This window comes from Cebidichthys violaceus, unplaced genomic scaffold (assembly GCF_023349555.1).
Source record: "Cebidichthys violaceus isolate CVI_PGR_0920_01 unplaced genomic scaffold, fCebVio1.0.p SCAF_58, whole genome shotgun sequence".
NCBI lineage: Eukaryota > Metazoa > Chordata > Actinopteri > Perciformes > Stichaeidae > Cebidichthys > Cebidichthys violaceus.
The window spans coordinates 491,429-511,826 of record NW_027176794.1 but is presented as its reverse complement, the minus strand read 5'-3'; the positions used below and the strand labels follow the sequence as shown (position 1 = coordinate 511,826).

General features: G+C 36.9%; 4 protein-coding genes and 1 long non-coding RNA gene across 5 annotated transcripts; 4 read left to right on the top strand and 1 right to left on the bottom strand.

The window, feature by feature from the left end:
- The first annotated feature begins 4,084 nt into the window (after positions 1-4,084).
- LOC137888777 (cystatin-B-like) lies at positions 4,085-4,949 on the top strand. The gene is made up of 3 exons (XM_068732263.1): positions 4,085-4,229; positions 4,350-4,442; positions 4,691-4,949. The coding sequence occupies exons 1-3, from the start codon at positions 4,161-4,163 to the stop codon at positions 4,820-4,822; spliced, it is 294 nt and encodes a 97-aa protein (XP_068588364.1). The 5' UTR covers positions 4,085-4,160; the 3' UTR covers positions 4,823-4,949.
- A 3,457-nt stretch (positions 4,950-8,406) lies between these two features.
- Positions 8,407-9,317, top strand: LOC137888775 (leukocyte cysteine proteinase inhibitor 1-like). The gene is made up of 3 exons (XM_068732260.1): positions 8,407-8,531; positions 8,652-8,756; positions 9,006-9,317. The coding sequence occupies exons 1-3, from the start codon at positions 8,463-8,465 to the stop codon at positions 9,129-9,131; spliced, it is 300 nt and encodes a 99-aa protein (XP_068588361.1). The 5' UTR covers positions 8,407-8,462; the 3' UTR covers positions 9,132-9,317.
- Positions 9,318-9,812: 495 nt separating this feature from the next.
- LOC137888859 (uncharacterized) lies at positions 9,813-10,284 on the bottom strand. The gene is made up of 2 exons (XR_011105192.1): positions 10,223-10,284; positions 9,813-10,129 (listed from the first exon to the last, which is right to left on the bottom strand). It is a non-coding gene; the product is annotated as an uncharacterized lncRNA (long non-coding RNA).
- A 3,984-nt stretch (positions 10,285-14,268) lies between these two features.
- On the top strand, positions 14,269-15,198 carry LOC137888812 (leukocyte cysteine proteinase inhibitor 1-like). The gene is made up of 3 exons (XM_068732306.1): positions 14,269-14,410; positions 14,531-14,635; positions 14,885-15,198. The coding sequence occupies exons 1-3, from the start codon at positions 14,342-14,344 to the stop codon at positions 15,008-15,010; spliced, it is 300 nt and encodes a 99-aa protein (XP_068588407.1). The 5' UTR covers positions 14,269-14,341; the 3' UTR covers positions 15,011-15,198.
- A 2,626-nt stretch (positions 15,199-17,824) lies between these two features.
- LOC137888824 (leukocyte cysteine proteinase inhibitor 1-like) lies at positions 17,825-18,756 on the top strand. Its single transcript, XM_068732327.1, has 3 exons — positions 17,825-17,968; positions 18,089-18,193; positions 18,443-18,756. Exons 1-3 carry the CDS (start codon positions 17,900-17,902, stop codon positions 18,566-18,568), a joined length of 300 nt encoding a protein of 99 aa, XP_068588428.1. The 5' UTR covers positions 17,825-17,899; the 3' UTR covers positions 18,569-18,756.
- Positions 18,757-20,398: the final 1,642 nt, after the last annotated feature.

The window sequence follows — 20,398 nt, the reverse complement described above, 5'->3', positions numbered from 1 at the left end:
TAAGTTATCGGCGACTATGTGCCCGTAGCTAACACTCTAACTTTACCATTCAAAATGGACCCTTACATGAAATACAACAACTTTACCATTCAAAATGGACCCTTACATGAAATATAACAACTTTACCATTCACAATGGACCCTTATGAGTCACTGTTTCATCAAACACAAGACGCCATCGTAGGACTATTTAGCGATCGTCACCCACTAAACGTAATCTACCCGCAATTCATTGTATGGCTTGACTCACTCAGTGCTCCTATATCGTCCAAGACGTACCTTTGGCTAGAACTGCAGAATTAATACATTTATGACGGCTTTGCCGCAACCTTAGTTCAGCTCACAGAGTATACATTAACCCGGCTTTAGCCGTAACCTCGTCCCACCACAATAAGCTATTAACACGGCTAGGCCACACTCTTGCTGGACAACAATCAAATATCACAAACAACTATTTGTAATTCAGCTTGCAAATGTGCTTCCGCATTCAATACAGTCTTGTAGCTACATTGAATTACTTTAAAAATATACTTTACCAGCTTGCTGCGGGGTCTCCTCGTGTCCGGCTTTCAGAAGCGCTGGCCTCCGATACCTTCGCTAAGTATTTCTATGATAACTATACAGATTTTATTAAAACGGTTCTGCTTTACCTTTGTCAGTGGGGCCCCGAAGGTATCGGCGGCCAATGCCTCATCCAGTCCGTGTCTCGAGGTCCGCCAAGAGAGTCCCTTCGTGGTTTCCATTTGTTGGGATTCTACCTCTCTCGCTATGGAAGGCCGCAGCTCACGCTCTCTACTGTACTTTTCGTCAACAGAGTCGTATCAAATAACCAGCTGGTTCCGATTTACAATCAAATCAAAAGATATTTAATAACAAACAGAAGCTATACAATTACAAACCAAATTACACTATCGATAGTAAAATATTTCAAGAAATATGAGACCCCGTTCATACCACAGGACAGATAGATGTATCTGCCCCATGGTACGAAGGAAGTCCGATTCTCTCAGGGGACAAACAGCTCCTTTGCCCCCCCAGAGTTACATTCCTCAACCTATCGATCAGCTCCACGATTGACTTAAGTCCAATGGGCTCCTCCTTGGATCCTGACCCATTGTCCTGGGCAGACACCTCTGTGAACTACCCTCTTCCCCCGCAGATTTACACCTCCTGGCATTCCTCAAACCCCCATCACAGACACTCAATATACATTCAATGACCACACTCCTTGGTTTAACACTTCCTAAGTAAACACACTGTGACACATAATATCCAGCTCTAGGAATGCTTTAAAACTTAAAATTCCTCACATCATGAGGCGGGTGTGCAAGGCAAAAGGACATGACACACTGGCACAGGACAAGGGGAGACGCAGACTATAAGTACACATGAGGGAAGTGGGGGAGCAGGTGGAGACAATCAGGAATCAGGGAAGACAATCAGACTGGTGACACATGAGGAAGGGCAAGGAACCTGAAACGAGAGGAGAGTTAATTTCCAAAATAAAACAGGAAGTCACAAAACAAACGTGGAGACAGGACAAAAACCCAACTTGACATACAGGTGTGACATCTTATGACTTAAGAAGCCCAATTCCAAAGAATTGGGCTTCTACAGATAACGATTTCCAACAAATTTTTCTTTGTACATTAACCTTCCAGCAGGTCAATCATTGATTAATCGTTACCTGTAGGAGCCCAATTCCAAAGAATTGGGCTCCTACAGGTCAAGATTTCCAACGAATTTTTCTTTGTACCTTAACCTTCCAGCAGGTCAATCATTGATTAATCGTTACCTGTAGGAGCCCAATTCCAAAGAATTTTTCTACTTACTGTGTCAAAACACATAAAACACACCTTGGGTACCTTTAATTTCATTCTCACACTCAACCTCTGACTTTGTGCCACAACAAGACTTAACAATAGCTCCCGTCATTTCCAAAGGTTAGTATTTGCCCAAATCACCATGAATAATTAGTGACACACACGCATGTGTTTCTGTGAAGCAATAGCTGCTCTCAAGTCTCTACTGTCTCAACTGTCCATCACAAATACAAGATTCAATCCAAGAGAATGAATCTCAAATGCAGAAATGAGAGAAGCAATATCTCAAATGAGCCCCAATGATACATCTTGCTGCTGGTAATATTGGCGTATATATATATATATATATATATATATATTGCAACGTCTTCGGGCAGTAGCAGCCACACAGCCAAATTCTCTAGTTATGATTAATATTAAGCCTGCAGGATTATAGTCAGTGTGGCTGTGCACAAGGCTTTACAGCCACACTGAACTAGAAATGCTTCATCTTTGTGACAGAGTATCTCTGGCGGTGCTGACGGCTCTTTTAAAGGCCCAGTTTCTGAATCAGGCTGTGTGTGAATTTCTCAATGGTTGAGTTTTTTGATACTTTCAAGGTATCAATTTAGCACCTAGACCTGTTTTATGATTAAAAAAATGGAAACATGGAAATCTCACTTTCTACAATATGGGACCAACTTAAGAAAACTTTCAATGTCGCAAATAAATTCCTATAAATAAGTCAAAAACGTTCAAATATTGCAGCTGTTGACTATTAAAACCATTAAACAAACCTACTCAAATCATCAGTTGCTCTTAGTTGCCTGTTTGTCTTTTTGTACCAGCGTTTCTTTTATTGTCGCCTTGTTTTTATTGAATGTGAACAGTTACAAATACTTCATGGGAGCAGATTCTTTGTCACATTTGTTCACCATATTAGTTTTACCTTTAATTTTTACTTTGAAAAATCTACATGTAGTACATTTATTTAAATTCACATTGTTTAATTAATGGTAAACCTTGATTCACTGAGACAAGAGATGCCACTGTGGAAACTCAGACCATTTGTGATCAGGTAAGCATCACTATACCTTCATTCCTCACACTCAACCCTCTGGTCTGCATTTCAGTCTGGATCTACATCACGTTTGAATTAATTCATATGCAGGTGAAGCGTCAACAGGAGGAAAAGACAGGCAAGAAGTATCAGGAATTAGAGGAGTCATGTTGTGGAAGGAGAAAAAATATTGTGATATTTGAAAACAAAAAAATGTAAAGCTTCAGATGTGTGTATGATATACAGGCTGAATGACTATTAGTTGAATGTAATAACCTTCTCATGTTGTGAGTTCTCTCTCTTATCATTGACTGATCAAAGTGATCAAACAATATTTTTCAAAAGATAAATACTTACAAGAAGCAAACTCATATTACAACGCTCTGCTTCGTCATCCTGACAGGATTTGACATGATTTTGAATGTATCAACATGTAGAAATAAAGGTATTTGGTGTTGGGAAGCAGCAAGTTGAATGCACAACCTTCTATATATCTCTATGTATTTATTGTGGCTCTCATGTGCAACGTTTGCTTGTCTTTTATGAAGTCTGATATCAAAGATCCAACAAAATCTTGAGGAAATAGTAAATTAATGAAAAAATGTAAATATATCTCTTTAGTTTACACAAACCTCAACACAGACTTTATATTTTTGATTTCACTCTGATCAAATAATAAAAGAAACATGCTCATATTGTGAGTTCTGATTACACAGACCAGGAAACACTTTCTTAGTCTCAGTCACTTGACAGGTGTCCTGCAGGAGAAAACTAATATTTCAGACATTCTTGTGAGAATATAAAAAGGAGTAGTGAGCGTAGAAAATCTAACCAAACAGGGAAATACACTGACTGAAGTCATGTTTCCATATTTAACATAAACAGGTTCTATTAGTTATATATCTGCAGTCTCATATGAATACTCTGCTCCTTCATCTCAGAGTTGTTACACAATAAAGAGGCTATTTTAACTGCATGTGAACAGGAATTAAGTCAAGTACTCTATGATTGATGAAGATTCTTTGTCACATTTTAAAGTGATATTTTCAATTAAAAAAATCTACATGTAGTATACTTATTTAAATGGATCAAGCAATACACTGTGTTTCTTCACCACAATCATGTGAGGTCACAGCTTCACTGTAGCTCCACCCAGAACTTCATCAGAGCCACCTTCCAGTCTGTATCCAGGGTGGTTACACAGTATAAATACATCTGATAACCAGCTGGAAATGAACACACGAGACACGTAAAAGCAGACAGTTGACTTCTCTGTTAACTTCAACGGACCTTGTGACAATGGCTGTAGTTGGAGGATGGAGTAACACAACGAATGCCAATGAGGACATTCAGAAGATTTGTGATCAGGTGAGATTCAATCTACCTTCATTCTTCACCACAAACCACATTTAACTCTCTGAGTGTCTCTCAACCCTGGTTTATATTTCAGTCTGGATTTACATCACATTTTAATTCATTCATACACAGGTGAAACCTAAATTGTCTGGATTCAACTTTCGTGAATTCAACGCAGTTAAATACAGGAATCAGATTGTGGCAGGAACAAACTTCCTCATCAAGGTAAATAATATTGTGATATTTAAAAAAAAAATGAAAGCCTCAGATGTGTCTTTGTGTGATATACAAGTTGAATTAACAATATTTGTGACATCCAGTTGAATCTGATATCATGTCAAATTCATGGCAGGACAGTAAACACCAGTTAAACCATAAACACACCTCTGATGGTAGAAGGTCCTCAGAGTTCAGCAACACAAGATCAAATATGTTCTTTCAGATGTCCAATGTTCCTCTCTTTTTACCTACAGGTTCATGTTGGAGGAGATGACTACATTCATCTGAGTCTCTTCCAAGAACTTCCATGTCATGGAGGAAAGGTTGTGCTTAATGTTGTGCAGCTGAAAAAAACCAAAGGTGAGCCCCTCACACCTTTACACTAAAAATAGGCTGCAGTCTGATATTAAAGTGCTCTGCTTCTTTATCCTGAAATGATTTGACATTGATTTAGAATTTACTAACACAACCTTCTATTGAAATAATAAAGATAAAATAAAATAATACAATCTCTATATATTTCTTGTGGTTCTTATATGCAGCATTTGTCTGATATCTAACATGTAAGTTTTCTTGGCTGGAACAAATGGTGACAAATAGATTTAAAAAGGTAAATAAATCTCCACCCAGACCTTAACACGGAAAAAGATCTTTAATTTTTGCATGTTATGAGTTCTGATTACACAAACCAGGACAAACTTTCTTCGTTAGTTTCTTGACAGGTGTCCTGGAGGAGGACAACAATATTTCATACATTCTTCTGAAATCATAAAAAGGGAGCACAGAGAAACTAACCAAATGAAAAAAATATACTGACAATAAGTCCTGTCTGTCTTTCCTCCAAAATTCAAAAACAAAGAAGAGCAACATTATGAAGCGTCAACAGCCTCTAAAGTCTAAACTAGAAATCTAGAGCATCTGGACTTAAACCTATTACCAGGTGACACATTACAGAGTGGGTCAGTTGTCTCTGAATTAACTCTTTGTTCAACATGTTGGTTTGTCTGACAGAAAACAATAGATTCATTCAAATGTGATGCAACACACCCTTATCTGTATGTAGGATCAAAAGATATATGATTGCTGCTGGATGTAACTTAAGGAAACCTCCAATGTCACTAGTCAATTCTTGCAAGTCAAAAAACTACTCAAATCATCAGTTGCTCTTAAAGTTTGTCCTTTTGTACTTGCATTTCTTATATTGTGGGCTTGTTTTGACTGAATGTGAAAAAGAAATAGTGACAAGTACTATAAAATCAGTTCAGATTCTTTGACACAGTTTTTAAGATATCAAACAGTTGAGGCTTTTAAATCCAGACTCAAAACTCTTTTTTTTTGTCTTAACCTTCAGTTATTTACTTTTTCTTTGATTACTTCAGGCCTCGTATACGTGTTGCCAGTAATGCAATCATTCCCTGTCTGAGAATTCCACAGAATTTTCTTTGTACCTGTTGCCCTTAACCTTCCAGCAGGTCAGTCATTGCGCAATCGGTACCTGTAAGAGCCAAATTCCAAAGAATTTTTTGTTTCTAAATACTGTGTCAAAACAGATAAAACACACCTTGGTTCTCTTTAATTTCGTTCTCACACTCAACCTCTGAATTTGTGCCACAACAAGACTTCAAGCTACAGTATCTTGGTCCAGGACCAGTGACGTTTGGATCTCACTCCTTGTGTTCGTTTCCTTCCTCCTATCTGTGTGAATGATGGGCTTCTTCTGTGTAAGTCACACCTGCTTTGAGAAAGTTAACAACTGTTTCCTTGTTGGGTCAGAATCAGCTGTATTTGTGTTTTTTGCATTCAGCTAACGTTTTAATCATCACGGCTAGTGACAGTTTGTTTAAACATGAGGCTTGAAAGACCTCCTGAGTTCTCTTAAAGATCACTTCAGGCCTCGTACCTGTTGCCAGTAATGCAATCATTCCCTGTCTGGGAATTCCAAAGAATGTTTCTTTGTACCTGTGTTGGGGTCTGACTATGTGCTTGTGGTCACCATGTGCTTTGCAGAAAGGAAAAGACCTGGGGCCTGCTTGTTCAGCAAAAAGCCTGATTTGAGTTCAAGATAACACCATGCTCCAGGAGAAGCTAAGTCACACCTCAGTGTGACTTGTCATCACTGGGTCTCATTGGCCGAGAACCACAGGCTCCACAGGGGTTCCGGTGCTGCAGCTCTGCCTGTCCCTGAAACCATCAAACTCTGCGAAACCTTGAAACCTCAAAACTGTGTTGTTATTATTATTAACAATTGTTAATAATCTTACTGACATTAATAATTATATTGATGTCAATAAATTAGTTTTTCACATTTGCTGATAAAAAAACACGCTCCTTTTTGTTCCCAACACCTGTTGCCATTAACCTTTCAACAGCCTGTATCCTATTGCTGCTTGCCTGTATCCTATTGCTGCTTGCAACTAAATAATTACCCTCGTGGGATCAATAAAGTTTCTATCTATCTATCTATCAGTCATTGATTAATCGTTACCTGTAGGAGCCCAATTCCAAAGAATTTGTCTTTTTTACTTACTGTGTCAAAACACATAAAACACACCTTGGGTACCTGTAATTTCATTCTCACACTCAACCTCTGACTTTGTGCCACAACAAGACTTAACAATAGCTCCCGTCATTTCCAAAGGTTAGTATTTGCCCAAATCACCATGAATAATTAGTGACACACACGCATGTGTTTCTGTGAAGCAATAGCTGCTCTCAAGTCTCTACTGTCTCAACTGTCCATCACAAATACAAGATTCAATCCAAGAGAATGAATCTCAAATGCAGAAATGAGAGAAGCAATATCTCAAATGAGCCCCAATGATACATCTTGCTGCTGGTAATATTGGCGTATATATATTTATATATTGCAACGTCTTCGGGCAGTAGCAGCCACACAGCCAAATTCTCTAGTTATGATAATTATTAAGCCTGCAGGATTATAGTCATTGTGGCTGTGCACAAGGCTTTACAGCCACACTGAACTAGAAATGCTTCATCTTTGTGACAGAGTATCTCTGGCGGTGCTGACGGCTCTTTTAAAGGCCCAGTTTCTGAATCAGGCTGTGTGTGAATTTCTCAATGGTTGAGTTTTTTGATACTTTCAAGGTATCAATTTAGCACCTTTTTTATAATAAAGAAAAATGGAAACATGGAAATGTCACTTTCTGCAATATGGGACCAACTTAAGAAAACTTTCAATGTCACAAATAAATTCCTACAAGTCAAAAATTTTCAAATATTGCAGCTGTTGACTATTAAAACCATTTATGAAGTCTGATATCAAAGATCCGACAAAATCTTGAAGAAATGTTAACAAATTAATTTAAAAATATAAATATATCTCTTTAGTTTACACAAACCTCAACACAGACTTTATATGTTTGACTTCACTCTGATCAAATAATAAAAGAAACATGCTCATATTGTGAGTTCTGATTACACAGATCAGGAAACACTTTCTTAGTCTCAGTCACTTGACAGGTGTCCTGGAGGAGAAAACTAATATTTCAGACATTCTTGTGAGAATATAAAAAGGAGTAGTGAGCGTAGAAAATCTAACCAAACAGGGAAATACACTGACTGAAGTCATGTTTCCATATTTAACATAAACAGGTTCTATTAGTTATATATCTGCAGTCTCATATGAATACTCTGCTCCTTCATCTCAGAGTTGTTACACAATAAAGAGGCTATTTTAACTGCATGTGAACAGGAATTAAGTCAAGTACTCTATGATTGATGAAGATTCTTTGTCACATTTTAAGGTGATATTTTCACCTAAAAAAATCGACATGCAGTATACTTATTTAAATGGATCAAGCAATACACTGTGTTTCTTCACCACAATCATGTGAGGTCACAGCTTCACTGTAGCTCCACCCAGAACTTCATCAGAGCCACCTTCCAGTCTGTATCCAGGGTGGTTACACAGTATAAATACATCTGATAACCAGCTGGAAATGAACACACGAGACACGTAAAAGCAGACAGTTGACTTCTCTGTTAATTTCAACGGACCTTGTGACAATGGCTGGAGCTGAAGGATGGAGTAACACAATGGATGCCAACCAAGAAATTCAGACGATTTGTGATCGGGTGAGATTTAATCTACCTTCATTCTTCACCACAAACCACATTCAACTCTCTGAGTGTCTCTAAACACTGGTTTATATTTCAGTCTGGATTTACATCACATTTTAATTCATTCATACACAGGAGAAACCTCAAGTGGAGACGATGACAGGGGCGAACTATGTGGATTTCAAAGCAGTTAAATACAGGAATCAGTCTGTGAGAGGAGGAGAAAACTTAATCATCAAGGTAAATAATATTGTGATGTTGAAAACTAAAAATGAAAGCCTCAGATGTGTGTTTGTATAATATACAGGTTGATTTAACATAATTTGTGACATCCAGTTGAATCTGATATCATGTCAAATTCATGGCTGGACAGTAAACACCAGTTAAACCATAAACACACCTCTGATGGTAGAAGGTCCTCAGCGTTCAGCAACACAAGATCAAATATGTTCTTTCAGATGTCCAATGTTCCTCTCTTTTTTCCTACAGGTTCATCTCGGAGAAGTGAACTACATTCATCTGAGTCTCTACAAACCATTTGATGGAAAGGTTCAGATTCGTGGTGTGGAGCAGAAGAGAACCAAAGAAGACGAACTCACGCCTTTTCCCATCTGATCAAACAACCTGTTTCAACAGTTAACAATAGGCTGCATTCTCATGTTAAAGTGCTCTGCTTCTTTATCCTGAAATGATTTGACATTGGTTTTGAATTTATTAACACAATACAAATATTTGGTGTTGGGAAGCAGCAAGTAGAATGCACAACCTTCTATTGAAATAATAAAAAAAGCATAAAAAAAGCTTTATGTATTTCTTGTGGTTCTTATATGCAGCATTAGTCTGATATCGAAAATACATGTTTTCTTGGCTGGAAGAAATGGTGACAAATAGATTTCAAAAAAGTAAATAAATCCCCCCCCAGACCTTAACACGGAAAAAGATTTTTAATTTTCTCATGTTGTGAGTTCTGATTACACAAACCAGGACAAACTTTCTTCGTTACTTGACAGGTGTCCTGGAGGAGGACAACAATACTTCATACATTCTTCTGAAATTATAAAAAGGTGCATAGAGAAACTAACCAAATGAAAAAAATATACTGACAATAAGTCCTGTCTGTCTTTCCCCAATAAAGCAAAAACAAAGAAGACCAACATTATGAAGCGTCGTGATATTTTCACCTTAATGAAATCTACAAGTAGTAAATGGTTAAAGCAGTATCTTGGGTTTCTTCACCACAATCATGTGAGGTCACAGCTTCACTGTAGCTCCACCCAGAACCTCACAAACAACACATTGCTTTAAAACATTTTATTGTCTTTTTTTTTTTAAAAACACTCTTTTTGTACAATGTTTCTCATTAAAGAATGACACTAATGACTGCTGTACAGCTGTGGTAATGCAATGCAACAGACACAATGGAATACAAGTGTGTTGGAGAAGAGGTCAGGGCGGTCTGGATGGTCTGCAGCCTGCAGTCAGGACTCAGCAGCTTGTCGTAGTTTCAAGTCCGGTCGGGATTCGAACCTCGAGTGAAGCAGCTCCTCTCATCAGACGGAGCTTCACTTCACCTTCGGAGGCGTGTAGTGGATTCTGCACCTTTCACTGAAAACCTAAACACGGAAAATCAGGGATAAGTAACTTATAAAATAGTGACAGAGCATTTAGGTGTGATTATAGGACATTACTATTAATAGTGAGCATACCTTCAGACTTCTATCATTGACAACTTCTTCAACATTCAGCTCTGACTGCATAAGCTTTAACTGGAAACAACGAAGGAAAAATGCGTTACTTAATACAAATTTTCAAACATTTATGATAGTTTGTGAAAGATTGTTAATATAACGCTACTTAAAGGGTCAGTTCACCTAAACTGGAAAAAGAAAAACATATTCTCTCATTGACAACTATTTGGCCATGAAGATAGTTGTATAGAGAGACAGCAGGACAGATTATTCGTCATAGTTTTGAAATGTCTGAGATTTCTGTCGCCACACCAGCACAATGGAGGAGAATTTCCTTTCTTGTGGTGCTCACTGTATGGAAAAATGACTAAAGTACAGCGATTCAGTATTTTTTATATATAAAAAGGGGTGAAAAGAATGATCCAAATAAAAGCAGCAGAAGCCAAAATATTCAGACTTCTAGTCTACTATGGGTCAAACATTTCCCACATAGAAACTTGCATATTTCATATTTCATTCAAAATTCTTGCTCACAGTAAATACAGCTACATTTTATCTGTTAACTTCTGTAAACACAAGAGTATGATTAAATATGATCACTTCATGTTTGAATCAATTCAGATTACAAGAGGTTTCACTATCAAACACACATTGTATGGAAAAGAATGATGAAAATAATTGAAATCAATCTGCAACTTGACTCTAGTTTATTTACAAAAGAAACACAATTTAATGTTTGTATTTCCAAACGTTATTAACGTTTAAAGTACATTGTTTACCTCTAAGGTGTGGTAAAAAGTACATATTTACCTCTGAGATAGTGTAGTATAAAGTACATATTTACCTCTGAGATAGTGTAGTATAAAGTACATTATTTACCTCTGAGATAGTGTAGTATAAAGTACATTATTTTTCTCTGAGACTTAGTGTAGTATAAAGTACATTATTTACCTCTGAGGTGTATAGAATAAAAGTACAATATTTACCTCGGGATTAATATCTGATCAATCCAATGACGAGGATTGTAACCAATGATACGATGGTGACTTGGTCCGCCCACTTAGTGTCAAAAAGAACAAACAGCTTTGTGATCAGAAGAGCAGTGATAGAAGTCGCGCACCAGGGGACGCTCCTCTCTCCTCAAAGCATGGTTTTGTCCTCGCGGGCTTCAATTTTGCTGGTGCGAGCAGAGGTATTCTGTGCGGAGTGACGTGGCTGTTTGAGTTGCACGCGCGAGACCTCTACACCCGCGCGTGGATCTCATTTGTGCTCGCGGATTTTGTCCTTCATAATTACTCTGTAAAATCAACAACCAATGAATCCAAGTTAATGTCCACTTTTAGCTGATGATCCTCTTGTTTTATTCTGGAAAACCTGACTGAAAATCACAGTGTGACATTAAATTACTTTTAAAACCTAAAGGTGACTTTAATGACACATTTAAGGGAAAAAAAACTTTGAACTTCGAGAGGTTAAAAACAAATTCACCTGAAAGTCACCCATCAACCACAGTGAGATGTGATCTCTAATGCATTACAGGCCTTGCTCAAGGGCCTCTCAGTGGTGGTAATGAGGGAGGGGCAGGGCATTCATCCTGCTGGTACCATGGATGCATAAAGAGAAGGCTGGTTCGGGTATTGAAGACAATCAAAGCCCACTTCTATACTTTAGGTCACCACTGCTCAAAGGCAGGAATATAAAGATATCTATTTTACTGTTACTTAAAAGAAAATACTCTCACCACTGTTTTTTTACTTTTGTTAAGAAAAGTGGATAACAGCTTAAAAGCCTTACTTTAAATCTCAGAGGAGAGGAAGTTTCTGCTAAGAAACTAAATTTAGGTAGAAAAAGAGTCAAAATACAGTTTTTAACTGATGTTGTTCCCCACAGGCTCTATCTGTGTTTTCTAAGCCTTGTGATTGTGTCGACTACTTCTAACGACTTTCATCATAATTACTGAATGACGGTGATTTGGCATCAATCAGTTATTTGAGGCCAATCTCAAAGACAAGCCTGTACCTGAAACCATCTTGTTGTGTTGTTGTGAGAGTCTCTCAGTGAACTTTGAGGAACTTTCAGAGTAAATAATACATATATATATGTATATTATGTATATTTAATACATAATATACTTAATACATATTTAATATATATTTAATACATAATATATGTATATTTAATACATAATATATATGTATATTTAATACATATATATATATATATATATATATATATATACGCCAATATTACAGTAGTAAGATGATTGAGGTTCATTTGAGATTCATACTCTTGGATTAAAACTCAACCTCTAAATTCCTGCCAAAACAAGCACAAAAGCTTCCTTGTCCCACGGCTCATGTGTGTTTTTTGTCTCTATTTAATCGTTTCCAACTCAATAAAAAGTTGCAGCTGGACAATCTGTATAAAACTAAATATCTTAATATTTTAAATCATGTCTTTTAGGTGAACCAGTCAAGCATCCCTTGTACAATGGGAGACATGAGTAATACATATGTTTTAAATGGCCATAAAATGCAACACAAATGCTATAATCTAAGTCCAACAAATGTTGTTGGGCGTTAACTCATATAAACACTCAAAGTGAAGTTTCTAGAGAGTCTGAAGCAAACACACTTCACATGCAAAGTTGTCTTTATTGAAAATCAGAAAATGTGCAGAATAAAGTGACACAGAGCTTTAAAATGAAACACCTTGGTTCCCTTTAATTTCGTTCTCACACTCAGACTCTGAATTTGTGCCACAACAAGACTTCAAGCTACAGTATCTTGGTCCAGGACCAGTGACGTTTGGATCTCACTCCTTGTGTTCGTTTCCTTCCTCCTATCTGTGTGAATGATGGGCTTCTTCTGTGTAAGTCACACCTGCTTTGAGAAAGTTAACAACTGTTTCCTTGTTGGGTCAGAATCAGCTGTATTTGTGTTTTTTGCATTCAGCTAACGTTTTAATCATCACGGCTAGTGACAGTTTGTTTAAACATGAGGCTTGAAAGACCTTCTGAGTTCTCTTAAATCCAGATTTAAAACTCATCTTTTGGTCCTAACCTTCAGTTATTTGCTTTTTATTTGATTACTTTAGGCCTCGTACCTGTTGACAGTAATGCAATCATTCCCTGTCTGGGAAATCCAAAGAACGTTTCTTTGTACCTGTTGCCCTTTTAACCTTTCAGCAGGTCAGTCATTGTGCAATCGGCTGTCCAGCAGCCTTGTTGTGCCAGAGCCACACTGAACTAGAAATGCTTCTTCCTTGTCATAAAGTATCTCTGGCGGTCCTGACGGCTCTTTTAAAGGCCCAGTTTCTGAATCAGGCTGTGTGTGAATTTCTCAATGGTTGAGTTTTTTGATACTTTCAAGGTATCAATTTAGCACCTAGACCTGCTTTATGATAAAAAAGACAAGACAATCTCACTTTCTACAATAAAGTAAATATATCTCTTTAGTTTACACAAACCTCAACACAGACTTTATATGTTTGACTTCACTCTGATCAAATAATAAAAGAAACATGCTCATATTGTGAGTTCTGATTACACAGATCAGGAAACACTTTCTTAGTCTCAGTCACTTGACAGGTGTCCTGGAAGAGAAAACTAATATTTCAGACATTCTTGTGAGAATATAAAAAGGAGCAGTGAGCGTAGAACATCTAAATCAAATGTAGAAATGCACTGACAGAAGTCATGTTTCCATATTTAACATTAACAGGTTCTATTAGTTATATATCTGCAGTCTCATATGAATACTCTGCTCCTTCATCTCAGAGTTGTTACACAATAAAGAGGCTATTTTGACTGCATGTGAACAGGAATTAAGTCAAGTACTCTATGATTGATGAAGATTCTTTGTCACATTTTAAGGTGATATTTTCACCTAAAAAAAATCTACATGTAGTATACTTATTTAAATGGATCAAGCAATACACTGTGTTTCTTCACCACAATCATGTGAGGTCACAGCTTCACTGTAGCTCCACCCAGAACTTCATCAGAGCCACCTTCCAGTCTGTATCCAGGGTGGTTACACAGTATAAATACATCTGATAACCAGCTGGAAATGAACACACGAGACACGTAAAAGCAGACAGTTGACTTCTCTGTTAACTTCAACGGACCTTGTGACAATGGCTGGAGCTGAAGGATGGAGTGACACAATGGATGCCAACCAGCAAATTCAGACGATTTGTGATCGGGTGAGATTTAATCTACCTTCATTCTTCACCACAAACCACATTCAACTCTCTGAGTGTCTCTAAACACTGGTTTATATTTCAGTCTGGATTTACATCACATTTTAATTCATTCATACACAGGAGAAACCTCAAGTGGAGACGATGACAGGGGCGAACTATGTGGATTTCAAAGCAGTTAAATACAGGAATCAGTCTGTGAGAGGAGGAGAAAACTTAATCATCAAGGTAAATAATATTGTGATGTTGAAAACTAAAAATGAAAGCCTCAGATGTGTGTTTGTATGATATACAGGTTGATTTAACACAATTTGTGACATCCAGTTGAATCTGATATCATGTCAAATTCATGGCAGGACAGTAAACACCAGTTAAACCATAAACACACCTCTGATGGTAGAAGGTCCTCAGAGTTCAGCAGCACAAGATCAAATATGTTCTTTCAGATGTCCAATGTTCCTCTCTTTTTACCTACAGGTTCATCTCGGAGAAGTGAACTACATTCATCTGAGTCTCTACGAACCATTTGATGGAAAGGTTCAGATTCGTGGTGTGGAGCAGAAGAGAACCAAAGAAGACGAACTCACGCCTTTTCCCATCTGATCAAACAACCTGTTTCAACAGTTAACAATAGGCTGCATTCTCATGTTAAAGTGCTCTGCTTCTTTATCCTGAAATGATTTGACATTGAGTTTGAATTTATTGACACAATGAAAATATTTGGTGTTGGGAAGCAGCAAGTTGAATGCACAACCTTTTATTGAAATAATAAAGCAATCAGTCAAATAAAATCTCTATATATTTCTTGTGGTTCTTATATGCAGCATTTGTCTGACATCTAAAATACATGTTTTCTTAGCTGGAAGAAATGGTGACTGATCAAAGTGATCAAACAACCATTTTCAAAAGATAAATACTTACAGGAAGCAAACTCATATTACAACGCTCTGCTTTTTCTTCCTGAAAGGATTTGACATGATTTTGAATGTATCAACATGTAGAAATAAAGGTATTTGGTGTTGGGAAGCAGCAAGTTGAATGCACAACCTTCTATATATCTCTATGTATTTATTGTGGCTCTCATGTGCAACGTTTACTTTTCTTTTATGAAGTCTGATATCAAAGATCCAACAAAACCTTGAAGAAATAGTAAAATAATTTAAAAATGTAAATATATCTCTTTAGTTTACACAAACCTCAACACAGACTTTATATTTTTGACTTCACTCTGATCAAATAATAAAAGAAACATGCTCATATTGTGAGTTCTGATTACACAGACCAGGAAACACTTTCGTAGTCTCAGTTACTTGACAGGTGTCCTGGAGGAGAAACAAATATTTCATACATTCTTCTGAAAGGAGTAGTGAGGGTATAAAATCTAACCAAATGTAGAAATACACTGACTGAAGTCATGTTTCCATATTTAACAAAAACAAGACATGCGCAAAGTCAGCGATTTTGATTATAAAAATGCTTGAAATGATTGGAATCATATATAAATTACATTTATAGCACAGATCAGTAGAGAAATATTAATTTGTATTTTATCATTATTTGTTTTTTACTTTTCATGATGAGCCTCACCTGCCTCCCCTCACCGCACGTCCCTGGTAGAAATAAAGAGAGATACGGGGAAACAGTAGATGCATCGCATGATACTAAATCAGTGGTGAGAGTTTTATATCAGTAAACACAGAGTAAAATTGAATTATGGAAAAAAGAAAAAAAAATATTGCTCTTAGTAACAGCCATAAAGACTCAGAATTGAATATTTCACTTAAACACCCACAATATACTATGTGTGTGTTGGTCATACAGTGTGCTATTAAATACTTTTACAATATAAAGGTGACTTTAATGAGACATTCAAGAAAAAAAAACTTTGAACTTCGAGAGATAAAAAAACTAATTCACCTGAAAGTCACCCATCCACCACAGTGAGATCTGATCCCTAATGCATTACAGGCCTTGCTCAAGGGCCTCTCAGTGGTGGTATTGAGGGAGGGGCAGGGCATTCATCCTGCTGGTACCATGGATGCATAAAGAGAAGGCTGGTTCGGGTATTGAAGACAATCAAAGCCCACTTCTATACTTTAGGTCACCACTGCTCAAAGGCAGGAATATAAAGATATCTATTTATCTATATATTTAAGTCCAACAAATGTTGTTGGGCGTTAACTCACATAAACACTCAAAGTGAAGTTTCTAGAGAATCTGAAGCAAACACACTTCACATGCAAAGTTGTCTTTATTGAAAATCAGAAAATGTGCAGAATAAAGTGACACAGAGCTTTAAAATGAAATCATTCTTTAACAGGGTTGAAAACGGCCCCTTCCTCTGGAATGACCTTCCTGCTCACATCAAACAGTTGAGGCCTTTAAATCCAGATTTAAAACTCATCTTTTGGTCCTAACCTTCAGTTATTTGCTTTTTATTTGATTACTTTAGGCCTCGTACCTGTTGACAGTAATGCAATCATTCCCTGTCTGGGAAATCCAAAGAACGTTTCTTTGTATCTGTTGCCCTTTTAACCTTTCAGCAGGTCAGTCATTGTGCAATCGGCTGTCCAGCAGCCTTGTTGTGCCAGAGCCACACTGAACTAGAAATGCTTCTTCCTTGTCATAAAGTATCTCTGGCGGTCCTGACGGCTCTTTTAAAGGCCCAGTTTCTGAATCAGGCTGTGTTTGAGTTTCTCAATGGTTGAGTTTTTTGATACTTTCAAGGTATCAAATTAGCACCTAGACCTGCTTTATGATAAAAAAGACAAGACAATCTCACTTTCTACAATAAAGTAAATATATCTCTTTAGTTTACACAAACCTCAACACAGACTTTATATGTTTGACTTCACTCTGATCAAATAATAAAAGAAACATGCTCATATTGTGAGTTCTGATTACACAGATCAGGAAACACTTTCTTAGTCTCAGTCACTTGACAGGTGTCCTGGAGGAGAAAACTAATATTTCAGACATTCTTGTGAGAATATAAAAAGGAGCAGTGAGCGTAGAACATCTAAATCAAATGTAGAAATGCACTGACAGAAGTCATGTTTCCATATTTAACATTAACAGGTTCTATTAGTTATATATCTGCAGTCTCATATGAATACTCTGCTCCTTCATCTCAGAGTTGTTACACAATAAAGAGGCTATTTTGACTGCATGTGAACAGGAATTAAGTCAACTACTCTATGATTGATGAAGATTCTTTGTCACATTTTAAGGTGATATTTTCAATTAAAAAAATCGACATGTAGTATACTTATTTAAATGGATCAAGCAATACACTGTGTTTCTTCACCACAATCATGTGAGGTCACAGCTTCACTGTAGCTCCACCCAGAACTTCATCAGAGCCACCTTCCAGTCTGTATCCAGGGTGGTTACACAGTATAAATACATCTGATAACCAGCTGGAAATGAACACACGAGACACGTAAAAGCAGACAGTTGACTTCTCTGTTAACTTCAACGGACCTTGTGACAATGGCTGGAGCTGAAGGATGGAGTAACACAACGGATGCCAACCAAGAAATTCAGACGATTTGTGATCGGGTGAGATTTAATCTACCTTCATTCTTCACCACAAACCACATTCAACTCTCTGAGTGTCTCTAAACACTGGTTTATATTTCAGTCTGGATTTACATCACATTTTAATTCATTCATACACAGGAGAAACCTCAAGTGGAGACGATGACAGGGGCGAACTATGTGGATTTCAAAGCAGTTAAATACAGGAATCAGTCTGTGAGAGGAGGAGAAAACTTAATCATCAAGGTAAATAATATTGTGATGTTGAAAACTAAAAATGAAAGCCTCAGATGTGTGTTTGTATGATATACAGGTTGATTTAACACAATTTGTGACATCCAGTTGAATCTGATATCATGTCAAATTCATGGCAGGACAGTAAACACCAGTTAAACCATAAACACACCTCTGATGGTAGAAGGTCCTCAGAGTTCAGCAGCACAAGATCAAATATGTTCTTTCAGATGTCCAATGTTCCTCTCTTTTTACCTACAGGTTCATCTCGGAGAAGTGAACTACATTCATCTGAGTCTCTACAAACCATTTGATGGAAAGGTTCAGATTCGTGGTGTGGAGCAGAAGAGAACCAAAGAAGACGAACTCACGCCTTTTCCCATCTGATCAAACAACCTGTTTCAACAGTTAACAATAGGCTGCATTCTCATGTTAAAGTGCTCTGCTTCTTTATCCTGAAATGATTTGACATTGAGTTTGAATTTATTGACACAATGAAAATATTTGGTGTTGGGAAGCAGCAAGTTGAATGCACAACCTTCTCTTGAAATAATAAAGCAATCAGTCAAATAAAATCTCTATATATTTCTTGTGGTTCTTATATGCAGCATTTGTCTGACATCTAAAATACATGTTTTCTTAGCTGGAAGAAATGGTGACTGATCAAAGTGATCAAACAACCATTTTCAAAAGATAAATACTTACAGGAAGCAAACTCATATTACAACGCTCTGCTTTTTCTTCCTGAAAGGATTTGACATGATTTTGAATGTATCAACATGTAGAAATAAAGGTATTTGGTGTTGGGAAGCAGCAAGTTGAATGCACAACCTTCTATATATCTCTATGTATTTATTGTGGCTCTCATGTGCAACGTTTACTTTTCTTTTATGAAGTCTGATATCAAAGATCCAACAAAACCTTGAAGAAATAGTAAAATAATTTAAAAATGTAAATATATCTCTTTAGTTTACACAAACCTCAACACAGACTTTATATTTTTGACTTCACTCTGATCAAATAATAAAAGAAACATGCTCATATTGTGAGTTCTGATTACACAGACCAGGAAACACTTTCGTAGTCTCAGTTACTTGACAGGTGTCCTGGAGGAGAAACAAATATTTCATACATTCTTCTGAAAGGAGTAGTGAGGGTATAAAATCTAACCAAATGTAGAAATACACTGACTGAAGTCATGTTTCCATATTTAACAAAAACAAGACATGCGCAAAGTCAGCGATTTTGATTATAAAAATGCTTGAAATGATTGGAATCATATATAAATTACATTTATAGCACAGATCAGTAGAGAAATATTAATTTGTATTTTATCATTATTTGTTTTTTACTTTTCATGATGAGCCTCACCTGCCTCCCCTCACCGCACGTCCCTGGTAGAAATAAAGAGAGATACGGGGAAACAGTAGATGCATCGCATGATACTAAATCAGTGGTGAGAGTTTTATATCAGTAAACACAGAGTAAAATTGAATTATGGAAAAAAGAAAAAAAAATATTGCTCTTAGTAACAGCCATAAAGACTCAGAATTGAATATTTCACTTAAACACCCACAATATACTATGTGTGTGTTGGTCATACAGTGTGCTATTAAATACTTTTACAATATAAAGGTGACTTTAATGAGACATTCAAGAAAAAAAAACTTTGAACTTCGAGAGATAAAAAAACTAATTCACCTGAAAGTCACCCATCCACCACAGTGAGATCTGATCCCTAATGCATTACAGGCCTTGCTCAAGGGCCTCTCAGTGGTGGTATTGAGGGAGGGGCAGGGCATTCATCCTGCTGGTACCATGGATGCATAAAGAGAAGGCTGGTTCGGGTATTGAAGACAATCAAAGCCCACTTCTATACTTTAGGTCACCACTGCTCAAAGGCAGGAATATAAAGATATCTATTTATCTATATATTTAAGTCCAACAAATGTTGTTGGGCGTTAACTCACATAAACACTCAAAGTGAAGTTTCTAGAGAATCTGAAGCAAACACACTTCACATGCAAAGTTGTCTTTATTGAAAATCAGAAAATGTGCAGAATAAAGTGACACAGAGCTTTAAAATGAAATCATTCTTTAACAGGGTTGAAAACGGCCCCTTCCTCTGGAATGACCTTCCTGCTCACATCAAACAGTTGAGGCCTTTAAATCCAGATTTAAAACTCATCTTTTGGTCCTAACCTTCAGTTATTTGCT